Here is a 9973-nt window from a genome sequence, read left to right as displayed (position 1 = left end):
TTCTGGGTGCACGATTGGATCGAGGGGAGGCCCATCTCGCAGCTTGCGCTGCGCCCTCCTTGCAGCCATCTCCACAAGAATCCGGAACAGAAGAACTGTTGCCCAAGCCCTGGAAAGCAGGCAGTGGGTTCGTGACCTCAGAGGCGGCTTGTCGGTCCAGATGATCCCGGAGTACATCCAGCTCTGGCATCTTTGGTGGTTCTGGTGCCGGGACAGCAAGACGGGTGCTACTCCTTCCTACCGACAACTTCATGAAGGTAGCATCAGAACTTCCCAAGGTGAAGTTTTTCACCTGGCTAGCTTCCAAAGTTCTTCACTGAGTCGTTGCCGTGCAACTGTGCAAGACGATTGGGTAGGTGGGACTCGTGGTCGAAAATGAGGCGAGTGCCGGTATATATATATGCGCAAAAGCAAAGGTCAACACTGCCCCCCGGAGAATGGCGAGCCACGACGAGAAGGCAAAGAAGCACGTGGTGATCTACGCCCCGGCGTCGATGAGCAGCCACCTTGTCTCCATGGAGGAGCTCGGCGAGCTGCTCGCGGCGCACGGCCTCAAGGTCACCGTCGCGATCGGCGGGCGGACCGGCGACGAGGCCGCCGGATCATTCGCCGCCGCGCTTCCCGAGCTCTCCTTCCGCCGCCTCCCGCCCGTGACGCGCCCGCGCGACGTGCCCGGCCACGACTACGTGGCACTGACCTTCGAGCTCGCCCGCGCCTCCAACTCCGACCTCCGCGAGTTCCTCCGCGCTGCCTCCCCGCTCCCGGCCGCCCTCGTCCTCGACTTCTTCTGCGGCAGCGCCGTGCACGTCGGCGCCGAGCTCGGCATCCCGACCTATTTCTTCTTCACCTCGTCCATCTCCGGTCTGGCGGAATTGCTGTACCATCCCGTGATCCATGAGCGGACAACCGTGAGCCTCCGAGACCTCGGTGGCGAGCGTCTGCACATTCCGGGCATCCCCGGGATACCCGTGGAAGACCTCCCCGCGGCGATCCTCGACCGCAACAGCCTCGCCAACAGACTCTTCCTCGCCCTGTCCGAACAGATGTGCGAATCGCACGGCATTATCATGAACAGCTTCCGCGCGCTGGAGCCGGGCGCCATCGACGCCATCGTGAGCGGCCTCTGCACGCCGCCGGAGCGTCGGACGCCACCGCTGCACTGCGTCGGCCCGCTGATGAAGCTGGAGAAGGCCGGCGCGAACCGGCACGAGTGCCTGGCGTGGCTCGACGCCCAACCGGACGCCAGCGTCGTGTTCCTCTGCTTCGGCACCATGGGCCGATTCAGCGCGGAGCAGACGAGGCAGGTGGCGCGCGGGCTGGAGACGAGCGGGCAGCGGTTCGTGTGGGTCGTGCGCCGCCCGCCCGGCGAGGACAGCAGGGGGAAGCCGGCGGACCCCGACCTGGACGCGCTCCTCCCCGACGGCTTCCTTGCCCGCACCAAGGGGAAGGGGCTGGTGGTGCCGGCGTGGGCGCCGCAGCGGGAGGTGCTGGCCCACGCCGCGGTCGGGGGGTTCGTGACGCACTGCGGGTGGAACTCGGTGCTGGAGGCGATCGTGGGCGGCGTGCCGATGCTGGCGTGGCCCATGTACGCCGAGCAGCGGACGAACAAGGTGTTCCTGGTCGAGGAGCTGCGCCTGGCCGTGGCTCTGGAAGGTTACGACAAGGAGGCGGTCAGGCACGAGGAGGTGGCTGCGAAGGTGAGGTGGCTGATGGAGTCGGACGGCGGCGGGGAGCTCCGGGAGCGGACACGGGCGGCCATGCGGCAGGCGAAGGAGGCGCTGAGCGACGGTGGGGAGTCGAGAACAGCGCTGCTGGAGCTCGTAAGACAGTGGAAGAAGTGAAAAATACTTGCCAACTGGCCTGGGCATGGACTGCTAGTCCAATCAGGTTAATTAGCGTAAATCCAATTCCGCACGCGCTCGTTAGGAAGCGTCCGAGCGCTCGATTTTCAACTCAGGCCATGTTTAGCTTTAAAAAAATTTCTACAGTATATATTACATCGAATTTTCGAACATATACACAGAACATTAAATGTAGTTGAAAAAATAACTAATTATATAGTTAACTATTTATACGAGATGAATCTTTTAAATCTAATTAGTTTATTATTAAATATTAACTGTTAAATAACAACAAAATATGGTACAGAATCAAAATCTAATTTTTTCGCGAAGCTCCTATACGATCGCATCAACAGCTTTTATTTCCATTCTTTTTTTTTGACGAGTCCACATGTGAGTACTCCGTACGTGACAGCGCTGCTGTGTAAGGATGTCAATGGTTCAGTTTCGGGTCGGATATCCGTGGGTTTCGGGTCTAGCGGGTTCGGGGATGATTTTTCGCCTACAGTTTTCGGGTTCGGGGCCTCAAAACTTATCGGGTTCGGTTTCGAGTTTGGTTTTTCACCTGTGGATATCCAATGGATAACTGTTTGGAGTAAAAACTCATATTTTATATTATACTTAGCAATAAGTTTATTTATTTAGACTACTAAATTTATTTTAAGTTGACTTAGCAAATTATTTACTATTTATTCCCTCTTGTTTATACATGTAAATATTATACAAATCTTGTATATGTTTATAAGAAGTACTTATTTCTCTTACTGTGTTGCCATACAAAACGGATTTGGGGTATCCAATTGGGTTTCGGGTATTCGTGGGTTTCGGTTTCAGGGATGGATTTTGAGCCGAATCGGTCTTCAAGTCGAGTTTGGATTTTAAGTTCGGGTTTCAATTTTGGGTGCCCAGACATTCCACCCGACTCAAACCCGACTCATTGCCATCCTTACTGCTGTGCTGTGCGGCAGCAGCAAACTCGCGTGGCGACCCAGTCGCCAACATGCCTTTCATTTTATTTCATTTTACTCAAAACTTTTTTGTCTTAACATTTTTTCTTGTAACATTTGATCACAATCTTTTATCCAAACATTTTATGCACAACTTATGCACCAAAACTTTGTTATTGTACAACTTATACGTATAATCTTTTTATCACATATTTTATGCACAATTTATAAACATAAGTTTTGTTATTATATACATATACTGTATTACTTTATATATGTACAGAATTTTTGTTGTATAACTATTTTAAACAATTTTTGTTCACATATATTTTGTATATAGTGTATATTTATACAAGTTTGTATTATATTTTTTTATAGTTATTTATATTGCATGATAAAAGAAAATGAGGACTCAGGGGCTAGCGCCCGGAAGCCATTTAGTTATCTGATTTTAAAAAAATAGTAAGGTGATCCGTGTATTTGTGCGGCTAGTATCGATATTCTGAATATATCTTGTATTTTTTTATCTTATTATTATACATAAACTTAAATCTTTCTTATCACATGCTATATGTTTCAGTAATCAAGAGTGCTCTGCTGCAAGTGCAATGGTGCCTCCTCATATTTGTTTAAGTAATCAAGAGTGCTCTGCTCTTAGTGCAATGGTCACTCCTCATTTTGTCTACATCTTTGTTTATCAGTGATGTGGCCTATCTCCTCGATCTTAGGGTATGTTTGGTTCATGTGCTAACACTAGCCTGGCTAGGATCCATAGCCAGGCCAACCAAAGGCTGTCTCTACCAGTACATTGGTCTATGTTTGGTTGCACGTCTTAGTATAGTCTGGTTTCATTTTGCTGCGTTTGGTTTGCTTGCACATGTGGATGGCATCACCTCCTCTTCCTAAGCGGTGAGACATCGGCCTATCACCAGGGTTCAACTTTTCGGTCGAATTTCGCCGAAATTTCGGTGTTTTTTTCGTTTTCGCTAGTTACCGGGAACTGAAATTCCAGTATTTTTCGCTATTTTTCTTTTTTAAATTTAAAATTCAAAAATATTTATAAAAAATTCGAAAAAATATGATAAAAAACTAGGTGTTCTTCTGAGCAAATAGGACTAGAACACACTCAAATCTAAGATCATTTGCTAGGCTAAAATTGCACTTTAGTTGAAAAATAAGGTTATTTGTAGTCTAATGAGGTAGAATTTATAGCTTTTTAGTATCCGACGCAGCTTGGCATTTCTCCAGACCCCTCCTCGCTCTATACAAATTACATTTTAGGAATTCTCTATACAAATTGAATCAAAAAAAAATTCAAACACTGTCATATGAATTGATAACCAATTCAAATCATGTTTGTCCTAGATTTAAAACAACTTTCAATTGGATCAACCAATGTCCCTGAAATTTAATAGGCATATCCGCAATAACAAGAATAATAAAAGTCTAGTTGAGACCTAAGAGAGAAAATGGAAGTTGTCACATGAAATGACAAGACTTTTAATTGGTAGTTTTTGAAATAATTAAATAACTTTCAAACCATTGCTCAAATGGAAAAGTTCCTGAAACAAAAGTTGTAAATCTCGAAAAACTGAACAAAGTTGGTATTCAAAAGTTTTTCATTTGACCTCCGAAACAGTACGAAAATCACAACGGACATCATTTTCCGGTCGAAATCACCGAAATTTCGGTCGAAATCACCGAAATTTCATTTTTTTAATTTGAATTCTCTTTCCGTTCAGAATTAGCGAAATTCGGCGAAATTTTGGCCGAAATTTCGTTTCCGAGAGTTGGCGGGATTCGATAGAAAAACGAAAAGGTGAACCCTGCCTATCACCTCCTCTCTCTTTTATCTTCTCCTATTCTTCTTTCTTTGCCACCGTGAAATCCACCGGCAGCGGGTATCGGCAGAGATGGAGCATGAGTCTGTAAAAAAAATTCAATTCAGCCCAGCAATACACAGACTTCTTCAGCGCCACCGTCCTCTTCGACACTCGCAAGGGCCTTGTTTGCCATTCTAAAAAATTAGCACGCACGTTTTACGAAAATAGAATCTCGCATGCATGAAGTAATAAATAAAGTCTATTTATAAATTTTTTTTAAAGATTGGTGTAACTTTTCGCAACGAATCTAATGACAATAATTAATCGATGATTGTCTACAATAATACTACAGTAATCAACCTCTAATCGCGCGGTCAAAGGCTTTATTAGATTCTTCAAGGTCATTAGCGCGAGATTCTGGAGTTGGTTTTGTAAACTGATCTTGTTTGACCAAAATGTCATTATTCATAGCACGCTAAAATCCTAGCGCCAACCAAACAAGCCAAGGTATGCCGCTTGCGAGCGGAAGCCACGGGCGAGCCTCGCCTCCGGCGCACAAGCTCCGCCCCTAATCCCGACCACCGCGCCGCCGCGGGCATTCCGGAGGCCGGAGCCGTGACACCTCCGCCGCGCGAGGCCACGTCGGGCCTTCACCCCTACTCTGCCAAGGCGCCACGGGTGAGCAAGAGGTCAGAGCCTCGATGCCTCCACCACGCGAGGTCAATACCAGGCCTCGAGGTCACCGCCGTGGGTGAGCCGGAGCCGCGCAGGAGAGGGATGCCCTCGTCGCGTGAGGTCCACCGCCGGTGAGTCGGAGCCACGTGGGGGAGGGACACATCCATCACGCGATGTCCGTGCTAGGCCTCGACCCGGCGTCGCCGCGGGTGACCTCCGCCCCATGCCCCAACCAACGCGCTGCCGCAGGCCAACTCCGCCCCTGAATCCGATCCCCCGCACTGACTGGGCCGGGCGGAGGAAGTCAAAGATGGTGGGGATGCCGGCGTGGATCTAGACAGCGGCGAGGGCGAGGGCGTGCAGAGCAGCGAGGCGAGAGCGAGCCCGTGGTAGCAGTGGTGAGGGGAAGAAAGGTGAGCACACTCCAGAGGATGGGCGAGAGTAGCCTGGCTCCGTGGAAACGCTCGATTTCTGCGTTCCCATGGAGCCTGGCCCCGACCCCTTGGTTGCATTACTTTAGCCTGGCTAAGGACCCTGTGCACCCAACCAAACATGACGAACCTGTATTATCAAAGCCTGACCAGGCTTTAGCCAGGCAACCAAACAGGCACTTAACTACTACCATTCGCTAGTAGTAGTAACATATTTTTAATCTACTAGCCCTTTACAGTAATGATGTCCACTGCTCAGTTCAACTGACTCAGTTGTTCCTTTGCTAACTTCCCTATTCTATGATTCTCTTGGTCGTATGTTGCTACTATGTTTAATTCTGTCATCCGTTACCTGGCGTCATGCTTTCATGACCTAGTTTCTGTTGGGGAACAATCGGTCTAAATTTCTTTCTTTTTGAAAAGTAACAAATCTCTATAGTGCAAAGCACAAGATTCCGTTCAGAATTTCAGCAACCTATGTTCAAGTCTGATGAGCTTATACTATACCAATCATGGCCTGATCAATATTGTACTAGCTCTTGATCTGCTTGTGGTGTTAGTTTTTTTTTTTTTGAGTTTCTGGTGTTAATTGTGAGGCTCGGTAGTGTCTTGTAGCAATGTCGGCAACAAATCTTTGGAGTAATGTCAAGGACCCCCGGTAAGAACAGTGATGCAGGAGGGTTGCGAAAAAGAGTTAGGTGGACGTGCAGTGGGCTTGTGTTTGCATTGGGCCTGCGCACATGCACGTTCAAACATCACCAGTCGGCAATAGGTGATGGACATTCTCCAGACTCCACGGAGGATGAAGAAGCTTGCGGCGCGGCACTTACCCTTGCTCTTAGCCTCCAACTCTGTGATCCTCATTGCTGGCCCAACTTTAGCCACCCTCTCATCATGATCACTGCAGGCCAGGTGGTAGTCTAATATAGTGCAAAGTCTAGAATTGTCTTGTTTATTTTGACTAATAATAAAATAATCGTGAATGTGCATTTATAATTTTGGTAATATAATAAGATATAAATATAGTAAAATATATTAATTGTTTGTGTAGCTAGTATCCTATAGGTACGTATGATATGTAGCTTAATAGTCAAAACAATAGAAAAATTTATATTTATAAATAGAAATATATTTTAATGACATTGGTGGGTAATTTATAAACATGTACTCCCTCCGTTCTTTTTTATATGACACCGTTGATTTTTTTCTTCAACTTTGATCAATATTATTTAATTAATCAGTTAGTTAAATGAAGTGAAATGAGTACCTTTACTTCTATTATTAAGAGTCTCTTGAATCTAACTTGAAGATTTGGCTATTTGCATAAATATTTGTAGAAAAAACGAATAGTTAAATGAAGAAAAAAGTCAATGGTGTCATATATTTAAAAACGAAGGGAGTATATGGATATTGTAGACTAATTTTTTTAATGGCAGTGGTGGATAATTTTTTTTCTTGGATTAACTTGAAAATTTCTAGGCTTTGAAGTGAACGTGCGGAAAGAAAGGTTGGAGTAATTAAGTGGCAGACCTGTCCGATCGATCGCCAGGAGCCGTCCCGGCGAGCACCCGCTAATTAGAAACCCGATTAATTGGTCGTAATAATAGTGACGGAAAGTCATCAGCCACGGCGCATTTTTTTATAAAATATAACAGGGAAAAGTAAAGTTTCATCAGGCATCTGTATGTTGATAGAAAAGAAACAGATACAATAAAAAGCATGAAAAGGAGCCACGGATCTCAAAAATCAAAATTCAGGTGAACCGTGAACGGGAGCTTGACTTTGCCATCCTTCTCGTGTCGGACTTGAACTCTGCTCCTGTGCCGTGGTCTCGTCTGATCCTTTCAATCGTGCGCCGAAATCTCCAGGCTGTTCCTGAAGTCAACGAGCGCCGCCGACGACGACCCGCCGATCTCCAGCGCGGCGGCGGCCATATTTTTCGCCACCGCCGTCCTCTCCCTGAGCTCCTTCCCCTGCTGGGACTCCATGACCAGCCTGGCCTTGGCCTCCACCTCCTCCGCTTTCACCATGGCCTCGTTGTAGCCCTCCATCACCACCCCCAGCTCCATCCCCTCCGCGACGAACACCTTGTTCAGCCGCTGCTCCGCGTACATCGGCCAGCACACCATCGGCACCCCCGCCGCGACCGCCTCCAGCGTCGAGTTCCACCCGCAGTGCGTCACGAACGCGCCCGTCGCGCGGTGCCGCAGCACCTCCACCTGCGGCGCCCACGTCGGCACCACCAGCCCGCGCCCGCGCGTCCTGTCCAGGAACCCCTCCGGGAGCAGCGCCTCCAGCGCCGCCTCGCCCCGGCCCTCGAACCGCTTCGTCGAGTCGGCGTCGGGCGCGACGGGCGCGCGCACGGCCCAGAGGAACGCGTGCCCGCTCCTCTCGAGCCCCACCGCGATCTCCCTCAGCTGCTCCGCCGGCACCGAGCTCGCGCTGCCGAAGCAGAGGAAGACCACGCTCCGCGCCGGCTGCGCGTCCAGCCACGTCAGGCACTCGTGCTTCCCCTCGCCTCCCCTCTCCTCGCCGACCAACGGGCCGACGCAGAACAGCCTCGGCACGGGCTCGCCGGGGCGGGGGAGCCCCTCTTGGATCGCCTTCACGGCGCGGGGCTCCAACCACTCGAACGTGTTGGCCAGTATGCCCTTCGCTCTGGGCAGCTGCTCAAAGAGACCAATGGTGGCCTTGTACTGCTCGTTGCGAGGACCGAGCAGGACCTCCGGCAGGTCGGAGGCCGGCACCGGGTGGACGCCTGGGAAGTGCAGCAAGGAGCGCCCCATGTCCCCGAACGAGACGTCGGGCCGCATGACGGGGATGTGCAGGTAGGCAGCAAGAGGCGAGGCGCCCGACGTGAAGAACAGGTAGGCCGGAAGTCGGAGCTCCTCGGCGGCGTCGAGCGCGCACCCGCAGAAGAAGTCGAGGACGAGCGCCTTGACGGACGGCAGGGACCGCACGAACTCGAGGAGCGCGGGGTTGGTGGCGCGGAGGTCGGCGATGAGCGTGATGAAGGGGTCGGCGTCGGGGTCGGCCTCGTCGCCGGAACGGGCGGGTGCCGGCGGGAGCAGGTGGAAAGAGACGGACGGGTAGGAGGCGGAGAGGCGCTCGTATGTTTTACCGGAGTCGCCGGACGACGGGACGTCGGCGATTGCGACGGTGACGGGGATGCCGTGGCCGGCCAAGCGGCCGGCGAGCTGAACCATGGGGTGGAGGTGGCCCCGGACCATCCATGTGTACAGCACCACGGCGCTGCCCATTTGCTGTTTGTGGCAGTGATCTATGTGCGCTCAGATCAATGGGGATTATATATGGTGGCTGTCTGGCTGAGTGGTTTAACGAAAGCAGTTGTTGCCGTGATGGCCTTGTTTGGATCCGCAACAAAACTAGCACACATATTTTCTAAAAAAATATCTCGCATGCATAAAGTACTAAATGAAATTTATTTACAAAATTTTTTAGAGATGGATGTAACTTTTCGTGACGAATCTAATGACGGTAATTAATTGACGATTTGCTACAGTGATGCTATAGTAACTATCCTCTAATCGCACGGTCAAAATTTTATTAAATTTTTCAGAGTCACTAGCGCGGGGTTCTGAAGTTGATTTTATAAACGGGCTTTATTTGACACCAATTAACAATCAAAGTGTGCCGATGTTTCGTCGCTCTGCTAGCAGACGTGCAGAACGGCAGCAGCCAGCAGCTAAGTTGGACGAAGAGTCCCATCAGCCAGCACCTTGTTGACAATGAGAGGCGGCTAAGACAGGGTGTGTTTAGTTTGCAAAAAATTTTGGATTTGGGTACTGTACCATTTCATTGTTATTTGATAATTAATATTCAATTATGGTCTAATTAGGCTTAAAAGATTCATCTTGTCATTTACAGTTGAACTGTGTAATTAGTTATTTTTTTCAACTACATTTAATATTTTATGTATGTGTCCGAAGATTCGATGTGACAAATACTGTAGAAAAATTGTTAGGAACTAAACAGAGCCAGAAGATTTGCCACCTTTATCAGCAGACAGGTAAAATGGATAGAGCTTTGCCACTGCAACAGCTTTGCCATCTTTAGTCTGCAAGACAAAAGAAGGTGTTGCGATTAAAGAAAAGATTGCTGCCTCCGTCCACGATCGAATACAATTATCATTTTTTGATAAGGCAAACTAAAGTTATATAAAACAGTAATAACATTTATGATATAAAATGAGTACTATTAAATTAGTTATAGATTTAATATAAGAATGAGATCAA

The 9973-nt window shown here is 48.9% G+C and overlaps 2 protein-coding genes across 2 annotated transcripts; one reads left to right on the top strand and one right to left on the bottom strand.

The window, feature by feature from the left end:
- The first annotated feature begins 437 nt into the window (after window positions 1-437).
- On the top strand, window positions 438-1923 carry LOC120674962 (UDP-glycosyltransferase 1-like). Its single transcript, XM_039956055.1, has one exon. The coding sequence runs from the start codon at window positions 438-440 to the stop codon at window positions 1839-1841; it is 1404 nt and encodes a 467-aa protein (XP_039811989.1). The 3' UTR covers window positions 1842-1923.
- Window positions 1924-7321: 5398 nt separating this feature from the next.
- Window positions 7322-9090, bottom strand: LOC120671897 (UDP-glycosyltransferase 88F3-like). Its single transcript, XM_039952157.1, has one exon. The coding sequence runs from the start codon at window positions 8975-8977 to the stop codon at window positions 7562-7564; it is 1416 nt and encodes a 471-aa protein (XP_039808091.1). The 5' UTR covers window positions 8978-9090; the 3' UTR covers window positions 7322-7561.
- Window positions 9091-9973: the final 883 nt, after the last annotated feature.

This window comes from Panicum virgatum, chromosome 5N (assembly GCF_016808335.1).
Source record: "Panicum virgatum strain AP13 chromosome 5N, P.virgatum_v5, whole genome shotgun sequence".
Taxonomy (NCBI): domain Eukaryota; kingdom Viridiplantae; phylum Streptophyta; class Magnoliopsida; order Poales; family Poaceae; genus Panicum; species Panicum virgatum.
The sequence above is the reverse complement of the archived record's forward strand: the minus strand, read 5'-3'. Positions and strand labels throughout refer to the sequence as shown.